The 23,451-nt window shown below is 40.2% G+C and overlaps 1 protein-coding gene across 1 annotated transcript in view; it reads left to right on the plus strand.

Moving 5' to 3' along the window:
• Positions 1 to 23,451, plus strand: part of SEC23B (SEC23 homolog B, COPII coat complex component) — an 836,569-nt gene that overhangs the window by 16,287 nt on the left and 796,831 nt on the right. The window contains exon 2 of the mRNA XM_044056987.1: positions 23,083 to 23,311. Within this exon, the coding sequence (XP_043912922.1) occupies positions 23,091 to 23,311 (221 nt within the window). The 5' untranslated portion in view covers positions 23,083 to 23,090. The remainder of the gene's footprint in view (positions 1 to 23,082; positions 23,312 to 23,451) is intronic.

Raw genomic sequence — 23,451 nt, forward strand, 5'->3', positions numbered from 1 at the left:
CAGCTAACATGATATCATATCTGCCTTTCTGGCCAGTTTGGTACTCTGATTCACTTTTGCAGTCCCTGTCCAGGGCGCGCTACATACCACTTTTGATACACATTAGTCTCTTTTTGATGATTAATGACATGATACTGAATTCCATTTGGAAATTCTTGCATTTGATAGGTTGTTTAGATTCCAAAATTCTTTGCATCCTGAGTGGCACTGTGGGCATTTTTGAACCCTCAAATAAACCTTTATCTTGTGATGTCTGCATTGTGATGTCTGCATGACTAAGGGGAAGCATTTCTCTTTTTTTGTGCCAGAGGCACTAGTTGCTACTCATTCTGTGCCTCCTTACAATGATTTTTGAACTTTTTGAAAGAGTTATGCGGTGCTCCATACTTTCACATCTGTTAGATGATGTTTCTGCTTTCCAGTTCAAATAGGTCAGCCCCCCAAGAAGAGATCATGCCAAAGTCTTTCTGGAGGATATATTAACTTGACCACCAGTAAAACACCCATTTCATCATGGGGATATGAATTTTTTTGACTGAAAAAAGCCTGTTGCTGTATATGCCTTGAAATTTATCTTTATAAACCTTTTGTTAGTGGCTGTAACGTTAATCACTTAATCCACTAAGTCCTGACTCCCAACTCCCTGACAAATCAACTAGTGATGATTTGTCACCAATCACAGATTTGATGTTTTTATAGTAGAGATGCCCCTTTGCATCCTTAAGGTACCCCAACTTCATTCTTTGAGTCCATGGTTGAAGAATTGCAGTGAAAAGAGAAACACCTAGAAAGGGCTCAGTAATGTTGTTGCCCCAATAGAAACAATGAGAAAAATCCCATCAGGGACTTGTACAGTTGCTGAATTTGTAACTCGAAGTGCTGGTGTTCATTGGGTAACTTTCACTTGACATGTAAGGAAGCCATGTCATCTAAGGTTGTGGAACTGCATGCAGACTTTGTCCTCACTGAAGCCCTTCATTGCTTTCCATGGGTTGTGTCTTTCTGAATAAATCCCAGATACATCATTGGGTGGCTTCAGTTGCTTATTTAAATCCAATGATTCACCTATTTGTAGCCATTTCTGTTTCAGAAAATACAGAAGATGCTACATTTTAGTTGCTATTAAATCAACTTGAATATATTTTCTTGAGAGGACTAAAATACTTAGTAAGGATTTGCAACTTCTTCTGCCCTTTTAAATGTCAGAGAGTGTAGCATTCACATAATAGATGGCAAATTAGATCAGGATTTGCCTGTATTATGCAGCAGAAGTGTGGTATGCTTTTATTTGGAGTGGTAATGGCTAATTCTGCAAGAGCTATAGCGGCATTCATAGCCTCTTGTAGGAATATCCTTGGAAGAAGTCTGTACTGTTATGAGGCAGTTTTTGGTACACACATTCACAAAATACTGCAGGTTATGTGTCATTTCCAGAGAAAGAACTTACATTGGTAAAGTACTATGGATCTTGGCCTAGAAAAGGTAACTTTTACCTCCTTTTTTCTTGTGTGTTTCAACTTTGTTGCTATTTGGAACATTGTCATACACTATAGATTTTCTACACAAGGAGTCACAAAGTAAGTTACCTCTGCTTTCTCTTTGTGTTTATCCTCTTCTCTTTCTGTGTTACGTTGTTTACTTATGTGACATTAATTCATTATACGTATTTACTGAGTGAAACATCCTGAAGTAAAGTAGACAAGTTGCATGAAGTACTGACCTTAATGCTGGATATTTGTGAATGTGTCTTGTACGGATTCATAGTGCTCCTTCCCAACCTGTCCCTGGAGCCTTTCAAGACCCAGTGATGTGTTTCAAGACTGCAGTGCCAATTGCTCTAAGTACTGATGCAGCAGTGTGGCATTAATGGGGAGCTGCACTTCTGTAATGCCGTCCTTCAGATGAGACCTGAAACTGAGCTCCTGTTTGAGTTAGTAGTAACTTTGGTGGATGTTAAAGACCCCACTGCATTTATTTAAATAAGTAGGGAAAAAGTTTTACGTGAGTCTAAATTCAGCATTAAAAGTACAGTTCACAGACTTTTTTTCCTGCAAAATAAACATTTGATACAAGAATAGCTGAAAACTAAATAATGCCCTCTATCCCAGTAAGTAATTGCAGTTTCATTGTTTTCTCAAGGTGATTTTTTTTTTTGTATCCATTTCATGAACATATGAGAACTTGGTTATGAGTTATGTTTAGAGACATGATCACAATCTTGATTATTCCATGTCTTATTACATAAAATGTCTTCTTGACTGAAGTTCTATATGAATAAGTCCTCAGAAATGAGATCATAGAGTACTAAACTGGTAATGAGGTAGTGACAGCTGAAGTCCACTGTTAGTGTTTTTGCAGGGGAACTTTTCCCCCCTTTGTCCCTACTGCCTAAAGCATACTAGCTCTGAAATTGCTCATATCTAAAGGGGAAAAATAAATTCTCCAGGGTACTACAGTCTGGCCTTATATACAGATGGTGGCAAGCTGTCTGTCTGGGAGAGGAGATTTGGTCAGACGTGCTTTATTTCTCCCTTGAATTCTGAGTAAGTTTGTATGTGTGTGTTTCACTGTTGGGTAATTGAGACTGCTGGGGCATTTACGACCTGTGCTTAAGCAGAGCTATATTGATTCCGCAGCTGTTTGTAATATTGTATCTGTTCTATTTCTCCTGTAATAATATGCAGTCTGCTATGAATTAGTCGTCACAAAGAAATCCCACTTTCCTGATTTACAGTCGGTCATTTCCCTTCTACTGTTTATCACCTCCCACAGGCCATTTGTTAAGCTTTCACATCACGTTGTTAGATAATTATTGTTAATTAAAAGATGGTGTGGCATAATGAAATAATCAGTACCCTTTCACTAAACCTGTTTCCATAAATTAGTTTTCCATTAATCCTGTACATCAACAGCTTTTTTTTCTCGCTACCATTTTCTTCTTGCCTAATTGAATGAAAACCAACATTTCACCATATTTCACACCAAAAGATTCTGGATTGACAAAACAGCTCCACTTTCTTCCTCCCTCCAATATAATGAGACAGTGTCACAAGCGGTAAACACACAAAGGGAAGAAGAGAAACAAAAGCAAACAGAAGTGTTTACTTCAGGATGCCTCATGTAGCAAGTCTGTATAGTGAAACAATGTCCCAGAGTGAATCCCCCTTAATATTTTTTCTTAACTTGAAACTCCTTATTACCCTTTTTCTTTTTTCCAGTGAGTTAACCCCACCACATGGCTAGCTCTTCTTTCCATGTGCTTGCTTGCCTGTTCTTGCTCATCATCGAGGTCTGCCACTGACTTTCAATCCTCTTACCAACCAATAGCTCCATTCTACCCCTGAAGCTCACCTCCTTTTTATGAGGCATGTCCTGACACCTTCCATTGTTGGGTAAGGCCCTTCCATTTCAGGCAGAGGTTTTTTTTTTTTATAGCTGACAAGGTTTGTTCCATGCCCTGTTGACTGGGAAGTGAAGCAGTTGGGAAGGATCATCATATTCTGCCTGGCTCGGGAGCTGACTTAAGTGTGACTGGGAGGAGCTCTAACCCTGCTGTTTTTAAGCTTTCTTTTTCTCATAATCCATAACAAAGGAAAAACTTCACTTTTCTCTTACATAACACAGTTCTGATTTCTTAGCCATTTCTATACTTATTTTATGCATTTCTACTGCTCTTAAGACTTCTTTCTCATTCTCTATGTTGCTATGAAATCCATTCAGTAATTTGCTGTATGACTTAACATACTTACTGTTTTTTTTTAATTATTCTCTATATCACGTATTCTGGTTTTATTTTTTCTTTCAGTGCAAATCACCAACTTGTCCCAGTTTTATAAAAGGGCTTTATATCTCAATGATCCCTTGTTAATTCTGAACTTTCAAGTCATGTTTTGGTCCACTAAATTAAATTTCATTTTAAATTTTACTCTGAGTAACACATTTGCCTCTTTGCCCTCTTCTGTCTCTTTTGTGTTTTCTGAACACATATGGTTAGGAAAAAATAAACAGCTTTAATGCATATACTGGCATGTTTTATTAACCGTAATGTCATCTGATTTTGCAATTACTTCACCTCTCCTTAAAGTACATTCCTGATTTTTCAGTGTGCTTGTGCCTGTTTTTTTTTCCACAATACGCCTCAGCATTCTGACATATGTTTCTCTTTCTCTCTCCTTCCATTTGTCTCATCTTAAATTCCCAAGTGACAGTAGGTACTATTCCTAGATGCTCACCAGAGCTGAGCAGTATGCTCTGCTCAGTTTGGTAGAGTTGTGTTTTATATAGGTTCATAGGTTGGTACTAGGCTATCAGCCCTAGGGCCTCTACAAGCCTAGCCATAACAATTCCGTGGATATTTCTTTCCACAATATTTACTTCCCTGGACCCCTGTATAGCAGGGCGACTGATGTGATCCCCTGGAACCCTGTGTAGCAGGGCGACTGATGTGATCCCTGAGGTGAATTTCCTATCTCCCATCCAATTGTCAAGGTTCCTTTTGAAGAGGGCCAAGGAGGCGCTCTGCTTGACATGTATGGGCAGTCTGTTCCAGAGTGTGGGGAATCTCTGGGTCAGGAACCTATCCCTCTAGCATATTTTGTTCATTGTGATGACAAGGTTTAGATCCCTGGAGTGTGCGGCTCTGAGGGATTGGGATTTATTTAAGTGGAGCATATCCAGCAGCTCAGGGTTTGACATGGCCTTGTATGTTAAGCAGAGATCACCTCTGAGTAGACGATATGCCACAGAGTATAGCTGGAGTTTTTTAGACGGTCAGCATAGGGCATCTGCTTTAGGCCTGTGATTCTTTTAGTGAGGTATTTCTGCGGCCTTTCCAGCTGTTGCAGATGTCTTGTGAGGTACATACTAAATGGGGCATTGTACTCTATAATGTGTCTGAGGGATGAGTACAGTGGGACAATGACCTCCTTTTTTCTGGATGAAAAGCCCTTAGTGGTGAGGTGTGCCACATATGGTAGTAAGGAGGTTTGATAACAAACAGGGTTAAGTGTACCATTTAATTGACTGAATGCTACATGGCCTTCATCTGCTTGATTAGGGGAAACAGCATTTTCTGTTGAAATGAATGGGTGCACACTTTTAATGCTCATGTTGATTTCTCACCTGAGAGTCCCCACTGATAACTCTTCAGACTCTTTGAATAATAGAGTGTAATACACTGCACTGACTTTCTCTTCTGATTAGGACAGCCACTTCAGGATATTCATGTAAAATAAAAGACCTTATAATCTCCCATGTGATGTTTAGTCCAGGTGGAGTTTGAATCCCACCACTGACGAAAAATGTGATGATTGGTGGCACTCACTACCACCAGATATGAAGAAAACATCTTGTTTGGTACGTACAAGGTTAAAATGAAAGTAAAAGAAAGTAGTTGCAGACAAGTCTAAATTAGTAATCGGTTCACAAAATTCAGCTTGTCTCCAAGAGTACAAAAGGAATATGCAGTGTTGTCCTGGTATGTGCTTTCATCATCCACCCTTGGATAGCTCTGAAGGTGGCCTGTATGTAGTCTTGAGTACTTTTCCTAGTACCCTTGGCCTGTTTCTCACTACAATTTCTGTGAACCGCAGTACATTCCAATCCCCTTCCACACGTTAACTGCCTTTCACTCAAGTTCTTATTTATACACACACTTTCCTGGGAAGGCTTGCAGAATTCTGCAATTCCCCGCAGCTTTCTTCCTAGCTTTGCAGTACTGCCACCTCTCTGGACTTAGCTGGAGGCTTCCAGTTACCCTGTGCTCTTAATGAAGGCAAATGTGAAATGATATACCTTAATATTTTCCCTGGTAGTAGGCCCAAATGATGTAACTAAGTGGAGATGGCGAGAAATATAAAGACGAGAGAGAACAAAGACCAAGCTCACACACTTTTATACATTTTAAGTCCTCAATTGTATTTTAAGGCTTTATTGCATCATTTAGCTAGTGTATACCTAAATAATTTATAGTCCTGCTTTGAAATTGAAATTGACCTATAGAATCTGAAGGGTCTTTTTCCTCTTTGGGCAGTACAGCCCCACAGCTTTCTTAAAAGATGCTGGTACCCTCTCCATCTAAAATGGTGTTTAAAACAAAACAATTCAGGTGTTTTTCACTTTCTTCCCTTGCAACTTCCACATTTCCATTGGAGTGCAATCTATTTCAGGCTTTTCTGCTGAGTGATTATACATCACAGTTTTTGTCTTCTCACTTCCAGTCGTAGCTGTTAAATGTTGAGCCGCATCTTCCTCTACCCATGGTATAGGTAAGTCTTCCGTAAATGTTTCCATTTATGCTTTTTCTTGGTTTCCACATTCCTTTACTTTATACAAATTTTTATACAATTTCCAAAATATCTGTAATACTTCTGTAGGATTTCTGGTTATTTTTCTTGTTCTAGGCAAGTCTGGTGACAACCCTTTCTGTTAAGTCTTTCTGCTAAGATAGTTTGTGCTCTGGAGTTGTTAGCAAAAAATAGTTGCCTTACACCAACCTTTCTAAACGTGTTTATATTCTCCAAATACTCTCTTATTTTCCCTTTAGTAATTTGCAGGTTGCTCATTTTCTTGTTGGGTGAGATCCCCTTTATTCTGCAACACTTTAACCTTTGTCATTTTCTTTAAATAATCTTATTACTTTATTTCCCTTCTCTCTCTCTGTTTTATTTCTGTCATGTATTTTAAAGTCACATTTTCGTTTTGTCCCACTCTCTAGTTGTACTTTCTAAAGTTTATTTCTGTTTTGCCTAATAAATCTCGAATACTTTCCACTACCCATTCCTTAAATTCTTCTTTTTTAATAGATAAGCAGGAAAATACATTGGCCTCATTTTTACTTCATTACCCTACATTGTTATATTAGTTTTTATTGGTGCATGTTCTGAGCCTAGAGAGGAGTTGTGGTATTGTATGAGGAAGTTGGGAGTGTCAGAGAAGTATGTAAGAGTACGAGGGTAGTGTGACAGCGGTGAGGTCTGCAGTGGGAGTGACGGATGCATTTAAGGTGGAGGTGGGATTACGTCAAGGTTCAGATCTGAGCCCTTTCTTATTTGTAATGGTGATGGACAGGTTGACAGACGAGATCAGACAGGAGTCCCCGTGGACTATGATGTTTGCAGATGACATTGTGATCTGTAGTGAGAGTAGGGAGCAGGTGGAGGAGACCCTGGAGAGGTGGAGATATGCTCTAGAGAGAAGAGGAATGAAGGTCAGCAGGACTAAGACAGAATATATGTGTGTGAATGAGAGTGAGGATAGAGGAATGGTGAGGATGCAGGGAGTAGAGGTGGCGAAGGTGGATGAGTTTAAATACTTGGGAACAACAGTTCAGAGTAATGGTGAGTGTGGAAGAGAGGTGAAGAAGAGAGTACAGGCAGGATGGAGTGGGTGGAGAAGTGTCAGGAGTGATTTGTGACAGACTAGTACCAGTAAGAGTGAAAGGGAAGGTCTACAAGAGGGTAGTGAGACCAGCTATGTTATATGGGTTGGAGACCGTGGCATTGACAAAAAGGCAGGAGTCAGAGCTTGACGTGGCAGAGTTGAAGATGTTAAGATTTGCACTGGGTGTGACTAGGATGGACAGGATTAGGACTAAGTATATTAGAGGGTCAGCCCAGGTTGAAAGGTTTGGAGACAAAGCCAGAGAGGCAAGATTATGTTGGTTTGGACATGTGCTGAGGAGGGATGCAGAGTATATTGGGAAAAAGATGCTAAGGATGAAGCTGCCAGGTAACAGAAAAAGAGGAAGGCGGCCTAAGATAAGGTTTATGGATGTGGTGAGAGAGGACATGCTGTGACGGAGCAAGATGCAGAGGACAGGAAGAAATGGAAACAGTTGATCTGCTGTGGCGACCCCTGACGGGAGCAGCCGAAAGAAGAAGATTGGTGCATGTTCTAAAGTAGCTATTTGATGTGTCGAAGCTTTCAATTAAATATTCATGTTCCTCTGAAATATAATTTCTATCCAGTTTAGCCCAGTTATTGTCTCTTGGGGAATAATATGTAAACTCATCTGTGTTCCTACTACCGAGTGTATGTTTTCCATACCAAATATTTTCACATTTCTTCTGAAATCTACCCTGCTTTGTTATTTCCCTTCTAGGTTCCTGATATATAGTCAGTGTTGCAAGTTAGGTTACAGTCCCCACCCAAAAACAATAATCCCCATGGAAAGCTTATTTATCCCCAAATTCTCAAAAGGTACATAGTAGCAGTTTTATGTGGAATATAAATACATGGCAACGTAATCCTCCACCCACGTCATGAATCCCTTATGACCACAAATGTATACCATTGTGTTTTTTTTTTTTTGTTTGTTTTCTGTTCCTGGGAACTGGCAGGTGCCATGGCATGCAAAGGCTGAGAACTGCCAGAGTCTAGGTACTGCTGGAGGGATTCAATTTTAAGCTTTTTGGTTCTATCATTAACCCTAGCATAAAGTAAGCAGTTAGACATGTCATGCTTGGGCCTTAAACAGAACAGACATTAAGAATGGAAGTCTTTATGACAGATGTGGTTCCTACTCTAGAGACAATTATTGACCTTTTAGTCATTAAACAGCTAAATACTGTAATGATAAAAGATATTTTTGATGTAGAATAGGCTAAGGAGGCAATATAAAGATAAGAGATTCCCCAATGAAGTATTTGACTATACCTTCTGGTTTTAAGGAACCCAAATGGACTGACAACACTTATATATTTGGTCTTTTACATTGAACTGACATAGCAAGAAAGAACTGAATATGCTGCTGTCTGGTGACCCTTTATGCTACTGACTTCTTGATGTTAACCAGCAAGGGTGTCCACTGGCTAAGGGAAAGTGTATGACTATTATTTGAGCTGGCACAATGCTTCTGCATCTTAGGAAGTCCAAAGGCCAAGTACTGCAGCACAGATGTACTGGAACATGTATAATTATGGTAGGTTATCAACACAATTGTACTTTTAGACCTATAAATATTAATTGCTTGTACCTGAAGATTTCTCTTTTCCCACTGAAAGCCTTTGCTTATGGGGGAAGAGTAGCTAATAACTTTGCAAATGCAAGAAATGACTACTAGTTCCATGCCTCCATTATTTTATATTGCTTCCAAGTCTGTTTGTGGGGAAAAAAATGTTTATAACTTAAATCAAAAATATGGTTTGGTATAATGGTTTAGGTCTTCACCATATAGGCACAAATGGTCCTTCAGAGCAGTTAGCCTAGTATCAACCTATGAACTATTTATTATTTTAATTCTAAATGTAATGTAATCATTGCAAGTTTTTACATCCTCCAGCAATGTTATATTACATTTTACTTGCTTTTGTACAGCCGTTCGCTTGTTACAATGTAAAGCCTGGATACTTTACAACTAAAAAAAAAATGTAGTCATTGATGAGACTTCCCCCACCTCACATTTAAAATACCCATTACTATAGAAAACTTTTTTACAATGCAACATGCAATTTACATAATAAAATTTTATATAAATGTTGATGAGAGAATAACATTTACTTAGTTATTTCTTTTGATACTTCACTGCCTTACACTTCATAAAGAGGGTTATAAGCTTTACAGTTCACTTGCCATTTTAACACAGTCAACTAAATTCTAGTCATGTTTTACATGTCTTATACTATATCCAGTGGGATTAATGCTTTACAGTCTCCCACTTGTTTACTAATTTCACTGTTTTTATGGTCTTCCTGATTATCTTCATCTCCCAGCACCAGTCTCTGGTTCTATTACAAGATACTTCTAGTCAGCTCCATTTTTTTTTCTGTGTCTCAAGCATTTTCTGAAGATAGTTGGATACAGCAGTTTGAATTTACTAACTGCCGCTCAACATTATAGATTCATAGGTTTATAAAAAAATTATTATGCTAACTGTCCTGAAAGGTCATTTTAAGCACAGCTGGTAACATGAGGCCAGAATTAAACACTGTACTTGTGTATATGAGGTGAAGACTTTAACCATTATGCCAAATCCAGCCCCTCACATCCCTGAATGCTTTGATAAACATACTTTTCTTTTGCCTGGTGTACAGTGAATAATGATTTTCTACAAACTTTCTGCCATTCCCAATGTTAAGTACTCTGTCATAATTTTGTCTGGAACAACTCTTTTTCTGCTAGTATGACTGCATCTTTACTATTACAGGTTTTGGCTGCTTTCTCCTGGACAGATTTGGAGCATGTACACAATATGCCCTCTCATTTAATAAATCTTGCTGTGGAACACCAGTCCACTTGCTTATCTGTACTTGTGTAAAACTTTTCTTTCCAGTTTCTGTGGAACAGCAGACATGATTTTTTCCCTCTGTGTTCTATCTTCTAATTGTACTGTTTTTTGAAACAGCTGTTTTTGAGAGGCCCCATATTCAGCCAGCCATTTCTTCAGTCACTGATTTTTGCATTTGTATCCGTTCATCTGTCTAGCTAGCTAAAGCTATTTCCATTTTTAGCCTTTCGTTATTTGACTTTGTGTTTCACATATTTTAACATCTCTGAGTGCATCTGATTTATTATTCCTCTAAATTGCTGGATGCCATTTCCTATTAACAAAGCTGAAACTTAAACTGCTTTTTGCTGAACAGCTGCAAGGTTGTTCCCAGCCAGATTTTTTCTTTTCCTTTTCTCGTTGATTTTCTTCTACTTTCTCCAAACTTCTTCTTTGCTTGCATCCAGGCAGTGTAATTAGTAGCCAGTAACTGAATTTTACCCAAATGGGAAGCTTTTACTGGCTTTGTTTTCACTTTGGGAGAAGTCTAATCAAGCTGTTAAGTGTAGAGCCATCTTGGAAGCCCCAGATTTTGAAGATTATCTGTTTTATCAACTTCTTCTTCTTCTATGCAAGACAAAAAGGATTTACTAACTGGGTACTTGTGTATTATCGCAACCAGCTTTTTAACGGCAATAGCGGTTGCTTAACAATCATGAAGTATTGTTATTAATGTAGAAATGTTGTATAATGTGTCCTTGTAGCACAAGAGTGTCTTTTCTATAGTGATGCCAATAAAATGTAAAAAAACATACTGTTCCTGTTTCTTTCTGCACTCCACTGCCAGCATTTCTCTTATTTCAAGTCCACCTGCTGCACGTTTCTTTCTCGCAGCAAAAAATGTTGTCAAAGTACTGTTATACATTTCTTTGGGTACCACAGGTGTGTCATTCTTTTACTGTCAGTCATACAACACAGTATTTTGCTTATTTGAAGATGCGTTTGTGGGATTTGCCTACTACAGAGAGACTCTATTCAATGATTTCAAAATTACAGAATTATTCCTGAAAGTAAGGAATGCAGTTCAGGACATTCAGTGAAGTTATACTTGGGTAAGAAAATCTTTTGAAGTGTAAGAAGGATATATGTTACCAACATGTCAGTGTTCGTACAGGAAACTGGTTTGATGGCAGTAAAATATGTTTTACTGCCGCATTAGGTTAATTTACTTCTGGTGTAAGCAGTTGACCTCTGTTGCATTCTGTCATGAAGAACTTGACATGTCAGACAAGACTGTCATTGACTGGAATAATTATTAAGAGATGTATATGTACTGGGAATGGAGAAACAAGAGAAAAAAACAAATCGGAGGGCCAGGGCATGTAGTAGAAATAGATCCTGAAGGAAAAATAATGCTGGACGTATCCTCCCTCAACAATGGATTTTTGGAGGGATCTGAAACTTTTCTGGTAACGGTCCCAGATAGAAGTGCCACAACATTATTTAATAAAATTATGGAGTACATTAAAGAGGGCAGCACTATCTATTCAGACTCCTGCTGAGCTTATCAGAGAAAGCAACTTGAAGATGCTGGCTTTACACATGACAAGGTTAACCGCAAGTATAACTTTGTGGATCCTGATACTGGGGTTCATACACAACATGTAGAAAGGATGTGGGGTTCAGTAAAGTGGAGGAATAAAAGACAGAGGGATGACTCATCATCATTTGGACTAATATTTAGTAGAATACATCTGGTGTGAAACTCAGCTTGCCCAGAAAAAGACTGTTTTTCAAGCAATATTGACTGCACTTGCTGACAGTTTCCCACCACATACCAAGACAAAACCACCAAGTCAGCAATCCACATCATTACAGCAGTAATAAAATTAATGAGTGCTATAGTAGAATCTGTCTTTTTCGGACCATGCCCCCTTCACAAAGTAAAAACCATCGCTACTACCAACTTTCTCATTGAAAAACTATCACAGAATCGGCTATTAACATCATCCACCGTCATCATTTAAAATCATTAAGAATGCAATGGTTGGTTCTTTTCAAGATTGATTAAAAGATTGGTTACAAATAAAGTTTACCACAAGCAATTTTTCTGTGTCTGTGTTTCCCTTCTTTGGAGGATTCCTTCTACACAGTCAAAATATTCCAACTGCCAGTACGATAGCAGCCATGATAATTCAAGCATGCATCTGTAATGCATGCAAAACAGGAAGAGGATTTCTTAAATTGTTCCTGTTCCTGAAACCAATCTAAAGTTTTTTGGCAGTAGTAAGGACTTTGAAGTGTTTCACGCACTTGTTTCTCTCTAGCTATGCGCATTTCGCAACCGCAAAAATCTGGTTGCGATAATACGCAAGTACCGCAAACTGTAATCTCATATGTTCAGAAACGTTGTGGATGGTCTCATTGAAAGATTGTGCAAGAAGTCCTAACAGCATTGTGATCCATAAAACTGAATTGTTATAGTTTAGCTATGGACAAGCAACATTAGGACTGTATGCTAAGTTTATGGATAGTAACCTTTGTAATTGCACTTAAGCTGCTGAAATGAAAAGAGTATACACTGTAGTTTGTGTCTGTGCAGTCATGCTTGTACATGGTTTTGCATCTTTGTCTTAATGCGGATATAAGGGTTTGCCACAATCAGTGCTGCAATAAAATGTGTGGTACTTGCTGGGCACTGTGGATTGTCTGTTGCTGATAGCAGTGGACAATACAGAATATACATTGCCCATCTGCTCTGCAGGAATGAGAAGTGGAGATTCATGAGCATTGTTAGTGTTTCTCATTCATATGGAGTAGCTTCCATTGCATAAGTGAAGTGATCTGTTGCTGTTAATACCCCAATTGACACACTAATCCTCTTGTCATTCTCTGAAGGGTGAGATGAGTTTGGTTCTGGTAACAAGATTATATGCACTGTATTCCATTATGGGCTGCATTAGTGTGCCCCATTTGTATTTAATGTTTTATGTGCTTTTCATAGCAGGAAGCATAATATTGTTCAGCTATGTTAAAACTGAACAGCGCATCACATGTCTGTCAGGAATGTGGGCATTCCATTTTTAGGTATGTGACTGTACCAACTTAAATGTGTGCAACTTAACTGTTCTGTTATTCACGTTTGTGAACTGCAGAATGTGGTTCAGGTGTTATTTTTATGCCAGCTGCATACCTTGACTCCTTCAGGTATGCAGCTGTACATATCCGTTCCATTGGGCACAAGTCCCATTGTGAGTTGTGCTTGTCTTTGGTATGTAATTTTGGACCAAGCACTAGCCCAATGCATTCATGTCCAATTTTGTGAATAGCATGCAATATCCTTCAGCTCTTTAGGTTTTTTTTTCTAGCATCTTTTTCTATCTCTTGTATTAATGATCATTGCTCTTCTCTCCTTCCTTCATGTATATGTTTTCTTCTGCTAGTTGTCACATCTGTTATTTTGCTGTTTTTTTTTCCAGCATCATAGTCCACCCATAAATATTCCATTTTTGCATTTCAAACCAAAGCAAAATTGCATACATTCATCACTTGCAAATTGTCTTTCCTGCACTCTTCATACCTTTTTCAGATATTGCTTTTGCTAATATCTCATAAAATAATGTATTGGATTACCCAAAATAATAAATTATGCTTATGTGATTTTTAATAAATACAATGTTTGGAATATGGACTTTGCTAATTTCAAAATTGACTTAAGTCGTACACATCCAGCTAGCAGCCCAAATTACCACAGGATCAGCATGCATTCATTTGTTTTCTTTCTGTTTCTTTTTTTTTTTTTATTGTCTGTGGTTATCCTTTTTGTCCATATTTTGGACACCAGGGACATGGCAGTTACTCAACACAAAGCAGGAAGAAACCAGTCCTTGATAGCATGCTAGTTTGTTGCAGGATAGGTGCAAATATTCTGACATACATACATACCCTCATGCAAAACACAAAACTGTGGGCAATTTGGTGGATCGCCAGTTCACCTACAGTTTGTCTGTGATATGGAAAGAAACCAAAGCACCCAGCAAAACTCTTGGTAGACACTGAGAAGAGTTGCTGACTATGCACAGAGTGCACTCCAGGTGCTGGGAAGCAGTAAGTGTTGCACCATTGTGTCACACATTCTTTTTTTATTTTCTCAGCATTTTCATGCAATATGTTGACATCTCACATTTGATTTCCCTCACACATTAAAATGTCAGTCGTTAACCACACAGATATTTCCTTTCCTGTAATGAGATATTCTGCAAATCATAGTTTTTCATGGTGCACTGTCTTGCCTTTTTTTTTTAACAAATTTGTCACCTTTAAGCACATTGCAGCTTTTAAAAGAAACATCAGATGCACTTGTTGCCCTATATTGTATTGCAGCTCTAGTGTCTCTTCCCTGACTGGCCCAGTGGTACCTGCAGAATGCAAAAAAAAAGTCACTTGAATTTTCTCTTTCTTAGAATGAAATATCCATAGGTTTCATGTTTAATCTCACAGGCTCCATACCTTTTTTGACTACATGTTTACATTTCTGGCTTCTTGCAGTTAACCATGTTTCATTGTCTACTCCCACATCTTCTAAGATGCTGCCACTTTCATCAGCATGCTTTAACATATCCTTGACATTGCTGACATCTCTGTCATGCTCCGTACTGCCACAGAGAGATTTAGCTGCACTTCCAGATGGTCACCTTTCACTTCAGTGCCCCAGGCTCCAACCAGTGGCCAGTTTGACTACATCCAGCTCACACTCTTATATAATCTATATCAAGATCTCAGTTGGGAAGCCATCCTGTTAAATATTTTCTGCAGACATATACTGTTTATCTGCAGCTGCACTAGTGTCAGGTTGCATTTTCTTTTTACTCGGGCTTTGTAGTCTCCTTACTATTTCATTGAAAGTGGCACAGCAGCTGATTGAAGAAGTGTGACCCCCCCCCCCCAAGTTTCCTGGCCATATTTCTCCCATCAGTATAAATACCACATCAAGTCTCCTCTGAAGATAGACCCTGATGTTAGTGGTGCTAACTCTGCTAACAAAGGTAAGTGAACAAGTAAGAATCTTGCCAGTAAGGTAGGTAGGTGTAAGAAATATTTTTGGCTAAGAGAGATGAGATTTATTCATCTAGCCAAGACAAGTTTGCAGTGGTTGAGAAATAACCATTTTACAGAGCTGTGCACATCGGGAAAATATCAGCAGGCAATGTTGGGGGGTACTGAATGATATGTACAGATAAATACTGTTGAGACTGGTCTGTTGCAAGAGGTGCTTCTGAAGATTGATTGCCAAGGTATTTCACTTACAAATCAAAGACTTTATGTGATGTAATTACTGCTTAAACTTTTGCAGCACTTGTACTGGACTACACAGTTTAAAATGTTTTTGTTTAAGTAACAAGATTGTTTTGCGTAGTCTGCAGATTATCTTTCCAAATTTAGCAATAGTTTGTGTGTGCTCTGCAGGCAGAGCAAATCATTCCATTCTGCAAAATTACAGATGTTGTACAAACATAAATGAGAATGCCTGAAAACATTAAAAGCATTTAATCTATATCTGTATTTGTCTCATTTTATGTACCTCACATTTGACTTTCCTCACACATTAAAATGTCAGCGTTTAATCACACAGATATTTCCCTTCTCTGTAGTAACGAGAGATATTTTTTCATGGTGCACTGTCCTGCTTATTTTTTAAACAATTTTATCTTTACTAGCACCTCACAACTTTTAAAAGAAACATCAGATGCAGTCTTTGTCTGACAGTGTGCTGTAGATCTAATGTCTTTTACCTGATTTCTCAGTGGTATCATCACAGAATCCCAAAAGAAGTAAACCAGTGATGGCCTGTCATGGTATTCGGTGGGTTGAACTTTGGTCATGTTGGCTTTCAACAAATGCAGTGTTCAGTGTTGTTGTTTTCACTGGGTAGGTTTCAGTGTTATGGTCATTTGATCATCTCACTTAGATCCGGAAGGGGTACACTTGAGAGGGGCGGTGAAGTGGCATATTGTGTTTGTTGTGATGGTTTCTCTTTTGTTTGCTAATTTAGTTCAAGACTTTGTGTGTGCTACAGCAGAAAGGGGGTAAATGGTGTCCTGTGAGAATAAAGGCAGCTGCATGACTAAATGTCATACTTTCAGTGCATTGTTTCAACATACTGTTTTGATTGGCATTTTTGTTGTTATGCTTAAGGGATATAAAAAGGCATTGTGAATAGAAGGACCTGAATGCTGTATTTCTTTATTAAAACAAAATCAAATCCAAAAGGAACAAAACATATCACAAGATATGGAAAACTTTCAGACTGAGAACAAATATGTCACTGAAACTAACAGTTTAATAAATCCAAGAGGAAAAAGAAATCCCAAATTTAAAATTATTTAGGTCAAACTTCACCCCCATGTTCCTAGATTACATAACCACATCTACACTCCTTCTCAAAACTGTCAAGTCCTCAAGGCACTATCCAATGCCAAGAACACTACAATGGGGCCGGATAACATGCCTGGTTGTCTCCTGGTCAGCTTGAAATAAGACTGGTCAGACCCCCTACAGAGGCTATTCAGTATCAGTCTGTAAACAGGCTTCATGCCAGATGAATAGTTGACAGCAGCAGTCATCCCCTTGCACAAAGGTGGGTGAAAGTGGACCTAGATTATTATAAACCCATAAGCCTGATCAGCCTCATCTGTAAGACTATGGAAAGGATCATTATGGAATTAATAAATTCCAGACTCTCGACCCAAGTCAGTTTGGATTCATCAAGACCAAGTCCTACTTACTCATTCTAGTCAACTTGTTCAAAAAGGGTTGCTGAAGCAATGGACAAGAGCATATTAGTGTACACGGCATATCTGGACCTCACAAAGGTTTCAGTACCATCCCACACTTTGGTATTGTACGTAAACTTTCTCAGCTAAATGTAAATCTCTATGTAATTAATTGTAGAGCAAATTGGCTCACAAGTAGAACCCAGGAAATTAGGGTGGGTGGCTGTACCTTCTCCAAATGACCTGTCACTAGTGGTATACTCCAGGGTTTAGCCCTTGGTCTACTCCTGTTTAGCATTTACTTATTGGAGGTCAAAGCAAATGGTAAGAGCTTATGGCTGACAGTGTGCAGTTGACTGTAAGCTTACTGCCGTCATACACTTCCCAGAGGGCACCAGGATCCTTCAAGTGGGTATTTCGTAAAGAAATAGCTGGTGTTACAACCATGGACTAAAGCAATTTGTCAGGAAAGGTATGATGGTGCCTTTCAGAGAGCATGTTTTCCTTTGTAACCATCACATAGACAACATATCCCTTAAAGATGATCCTTGTAATCAGGTATCTGGGCACCTATGATGACAGTGAGCTGTCCTTTGACCACCATACCATCCATCCTCAACCCCTTTTCCCATTTTGTACATTGGGTTGGGGTGTCACTTCCGCAGTGACAATCATCTTGAGCCAAGGTTTGCACAGCCGGGTGGCTAGCACTACCGCAGTACTTCATTCGCACCACTCACTCATGTACACACTCTCGCCTATGACAATTTAGTGTGTACAGTTTACCTACTGCATACTTTTGGAATGTGGGAGGAAACCGGAGTACCCAGTGGAAACCCATGTGACCACAGGGAGGGCATGCAGACTCTGCACAGAAGGCACCCCAGCCGATAATCAAACTGGAGAACCTCTTGCTGTGAGGTGACAACACTAACTGCTGCACCACCGCACCCCCCCCCTTCCAGGCATCCTTTATTATAAGGAAATTATTTTTCATTGCACAGATTATATTTAAAGTATGATGCCCAGATTTGTGGATTTAACACTTGTCATAACAGGAACAGTACATGAAATCATACTCTGAGGCTCTAAATAAAAACCTGTAAAAGCATCACAGACCTCCAAAGCAGACACCCAAAAAACCTGCACCTCCCGTCACAAACCAGACAACACATAAAACACAAAATCAGTATGCCACACAATCACAGCCCTTAAGGTGAATAACATACCTAACACACTAGTAATAGGCGACTCTATAGTCAGGCACACTGACATCCCACTCACTAGGCTGGACAAGGAGAAGGTTACTGTTAGCTGCCTGTCGGGAGCCAGAATCCGCCACATAACACAGGCACTCAGGTCACTCCAGAACAAGAACAAATATGGCTCTGTCATTGTTCATGTTGGTGTGAATGACCTGAGATGTACCTCCCTGGACTACATGAAAAGAGACATGGAAGAGCTCTCTGATCATGTAGCCCAGGCAGGTATGACCCTGAGTAGCATCCTGTTCTCACCAAGAGTGATACCGCAGTATAAAGAAAAAATGATCAATTTCAACAATTACCTAAGCTTCTGGTGTCATTCAAAGGGGATCCAGTGTCTGTCAGCCTGGGACGACATGCTCGACAAGCCTCATTGCTTCACAAGAGACGGCTTGCACCTGTCACCCCTAGGCTTTCGAATACTGGCCAAGGCTCTTGCTGCCCCCAAAGTACCTTTTTTAGGTAAGGCTCAAAAGTCAAACCCACCTCCGTAAACAGCACATATAAAAAAAGCGAGGGTTATGCTACTCAACGCCAGGAGTTTAAATCTCACAATGCAATTGCTCGAAGCACTCCTCAGTATGGAGAACATCGACATCTGTGCGGTAACTGAAACCTGGTTCAAGGCTCCACAGAGCACCCCAGCACTACCGGGCTACAACTCATACCACACATTTCGGCCACAGAACATGGACCGAAACACAAAAGGAGGGGATGTATCCATATTCATCAAGGATACCTACATCTCCAGGTTAGTGGCGCAGCATGATACCTCCGAGATCATCCATGTGCAACTAACATCAGGCAAATCTGCAATGCAAATTGTGGCCTGCTACAGATCACCCTCCATGACCCAGGATCACCACTCCACCTTTCTGGAGACGCTGGAAAACATGAAGGTCCTACAGAACACCCTGATATTGAGCGATTTCAATTACCCTACCGTTAACTGGGAAAACTACTCAAATACAAATTCCCAGGTCCAGCGCTTCCTGGAATTTATCAACTCGAATGCCCTGGATCAGCTGGTAAACTCCCCTACCAGAGGTGAAAACATATTGGACCTGGTCATCACCAACATGGGCAACAGGTGTTCCACACCGGAGGTTAACCCGTCACTGGTTAGATCAGACCATAAACTAATCACTCTGGATATCCACACCATACCACCACCTCCAACAAAGGAAACCACCGTGAAAAACTTTTCTATAACAAACTTCACCTTACTTAAGACAGAAGTGGTTAGTTTCATAGCCCCCACGCTAAAGGATAACAGTGTCCAAGATGCAGGAACCTTTACAAATGCACTCTGAGCACCTACAAGGATGCATGGATCATGCCATCCCTAGCAAAACCAAGACTCACTCCCCTAAGAGAAGGAAACCAGTCCGGTGGACCCCTGCCATAAACAGGCTATACAATAGAAGGAGGAAACTTCTTCTTCTTTCGGCTTTTCCCGGTTAGGGGTCACCACAGCGGATCACCTGTCCGCTCATGATTGGCAGTGGAGTTTTACAGTGTCGAGTTGCCAGCCTGGTGCCCAACCTTCCACAGAAGGCACACACACACACACACACACACACACACACACACACACACACACACACACACACACACACACACACACACACACACCTAGGGCTAATTTAGAGTGTCCAATCCACCTGCAGCATGTCTTTGGGATGTGGGAGGAAACCGGAGCACCCGGAGGAAACCCACGCGACCACAGGGAGAACATGCAGACTCCACACAGATGGCACCCCAGCCGAGGATCGAACCGGAGAACCTCTTGTCTGTGAGGCGACAATGCTAACCACTGCACCACCGTGGCCGCCCCACAATAGAAGGAGGAAACTAGTTCAGAAAAAAAGCAAATCCCAAGAAGGAAAGACATCCTTGATCAGTATCCGTAAGAAACTAAGGTCCCTCATAAAATCCTTCAAGGCTAACTTCGAAAGAAAAATATCCAAGGATTCGAAAGATAACCACAAAGCCTTCTTTAGCTACGTCAAGAATCTAAGTGGCAACTCGCAGATGTGCTCTGAGCTAGTGCAAAATAGCACAAAATATACTGAACCCACTGATATTGCCAACATGCTGGCAGATAGATTCAGTGCAAACTTCACCCCCAAAAGGGCCCACAACAATACTGGAAAAGTGTAGTATCCCGGAAATCACAGACGCACAGGTAAAAACAGCCCTTTCAAAAGCACAGTATCAATGGGGCCAGATGGTGTTCCAGGCTGCGTCTTGAATGAACTACAGAATGAACTAACCCCCCACCTAAACACACTGTTCAACCTCAGCCTCTCCACAGGCTACGTGCCCATAGAATGGTGCACAGCAACAGTTATTCCGCTCCATAAAGGAGAGGCCACAACTGACCCTGATAACTATCGCCCAATAAGCCTGACTAGCCTGGTCTGCAAGGCTATGGAGCGCATCACCATGGAACTCCTTAACAAAGACATTGGGATCCTCCAAACACTTGACCTGACCCAGTTCGGCTTTGGGAAGATCATGTCTACTAAACCTGGTTGACTTCTTCGAGACAGTCACCAAGGCCATAGATGAGGGGAAGGTAGTTCACACAGTCTACCTCGCCAAGGCTTTTGACATCATTCCCCACTCTGGAATTATCAAAAACTCACCAGCCTGAACATAAACCCCTATGTCACGAGATGGGTTGCCAACTGGCTTACAGACAGAACTCGCATGGTAAGAATAGCGGACTCCAGGTCCGACTCTAAACCAGTCACAAGTGATGTCCCACAAGGCTCGGTCCTGGGACCCCTACTGTTCGGAATATACTTCTCAGAAGTACAGGTAAACACAGGAGGACTATGGCTAACCAAGTTCGCCAATGACTGCAAACTAGGAGCCATAATTGACTCTCCGGCTGACGCGGACATTCTCCAAAAGGGCCTTATTGAGACGGACACCTGGAGTCAAAGTCATGGTCTCAAGCTAAATGCCAAAAAAATGCATAGTCATCATGTTTGGGGAAAAACAAAACACCCATGAATTACCAAATAGGTGGCAGCCCCCTTAATACAGAAGAGGTAATAAGAGATCTGGGGACCCAGGTAGATAGTAATCTCTCCTTTGACAATCATATTGCCAAAGTAGTTAGGAAATCCTTCTATGTAGCCTATCTAATTACTAAAGGGTTCACATCTAGAAATAAAGAGATTATAGTGCCCCTCTACTTGTCACTCATCAGACCCATCATAGAGTACAATGCCCCATTTGGGATGTACCTCACAAGACACTTCCAACACCTGGAAAGACTACAAAAGTACCTCACCAAGAGGATTACTGGTCTCAAACATATGTCCTATGCAGCCCGACTGGATAAACTCCAGCTGTACTCAGTCACATATCGCTTACTCAGAGGTGATCTCTGCCTGACTTACAAAGCCATGTCCAACTCAGAATTTGTGGACATGCTCCATTTAAAGAAATCCAAGTCACTGCGAGCCACTCACTCTAGTGAGCTAAACCTCGCCACAACAATAAATAGAACATGTTGGAGGGATAGATTCCTGTCACAGACTCCCCATGCTTTGGAACAAAATTCCTAACTACATTAGGCAGTGCCCCTCACTAACACTCTTCAAGAGACACCTGAAAGAGTGGATGGGTAACAGAAAATACAGTCCTGGGATCACTTCATTGGCACTTCTTGACAGAGGCTCAGTTAATTAATCAATAGGGCGGCAAAAGCTGACACACTCTGGCTAGGCTTATAAATGCCCTCGGGCAGATAGCGTAGTACTTGCCTATGAACAGCCACAACACTGCCTCCCTAAAAAATCCAGGGGTTGAAGTCAGAAAACTAAGCAGACCATTTCAAAGCTTTGATGCTCTTCTTGGTATGTTACAGGCTGCTGAGAGGCAACCTCTGCCTCGTGTAGAGCCTCAAAAGATCCTAACCTGTCAGACTTATCATACATTTTCAATGCTAATAGTGGTGTGAACACCCACTCATGGGATCTCAATCCTTTTTACAACATAAGTAAGACATGTTGGAGAGATAGGCATGTATTGCAGAGAATACCAGTTTTCTTCCATGCTATATAAAGCAAAGTACTTGTGTTACTCTATTTAAATGTATTGTGGATGAGTGGATGGAACACTGCAAATTTAACTCTGATTTAGCACCTATGTCTCTCATGGATACGGGCAGCAAGTAAATGTCCCAGCATGTCCTTGTTCTGCTTGCCCCTGGAGTATTCATTCACAAATTAAGGGCTAAAAAAACTCCCGCAAGAATGTAAGGGTAGACTTCTTAAGATCCTCACAGATCAGTAGCCTACTAAGAACCTATGAGCCTGTTTAGATAAGGCAAGAGATTGCCACTAGTACAACCCCAACAAGGGGAAGTGTGCACTATTTGGACCGTTTTACGGCCAAAAATTCTTGGTGATGTGAAAAAAAATAGTATAAATAACTGGTTACTTTGCCCATTATTACTATGCCCCCTTTTATTTTGCAGTTTAAAAAAATGTGCCAAGTCCACTGTCTGTTTTAAAGACACCTGCATAGTGAGTAGGGACATACTCTGTCACTGTTGTGCTCTTTTTTTACTTTATGAATGTGTCCTCACTGGTCAACAGATGGGAGTTGTATTTGGAGATGATGGACATACTAAGCCTTTGTAGTGCATGTATTTTAAAGTGAAGGGGGCATTTTTGTAGCAGAGTTGAAATGCATTTTGCTTCATGTTAGCATCTGTTTTTATTTAACATTTCTGAATTGTTTTTTTGTTAATAGCATGAAGAATGTTTGTACTTGTATTTTTATATTTACCTGACCCTCTTCTTTCATTGCCCATCAGATCCCTTCATGGCAACTTACTTGGAATTCATTCAGCAGAATGAGGAAAGAGATGGCGTACGTTTCAGCTGGAATGTTTGGCCTTCTAGCCGTTTAGAAGCCACACGGATGGTAGTCCCATTGTCTTGTCTTTTTACTCCACTAAAGGAACGTCCTGACCTTCCTCCTATACAGTATGAACCATTGGTGTGCGGCAGACCTACCTGTAAAGCTGTTCTAAATCCACTATGGTATGAAGTTTGCTTCATCACTGACTATGATCTGATTTTTTTTTCTTTTTTCACAAAGATTTTTTTAATGTTGGCTACTGCTGATTTTCTTTCTTTGTTTATATATTTATTTAATTAAATTACATTTAATGAATAAATTA

Source organism: Protopterus annectens, chromosome 1.part2 (assembly GCF_019279795.1).
Source record: "Protopterus annectens isolate FY-2018-M chromosome 1.part2, PAN1.0, whole genome shotgun sequence".
Lineage (NCBI taxonomy): Eukaryota > Metazoa > Chordata > Ceratodontiformes > Protopteridae > Protopterus > Protopterus annectens.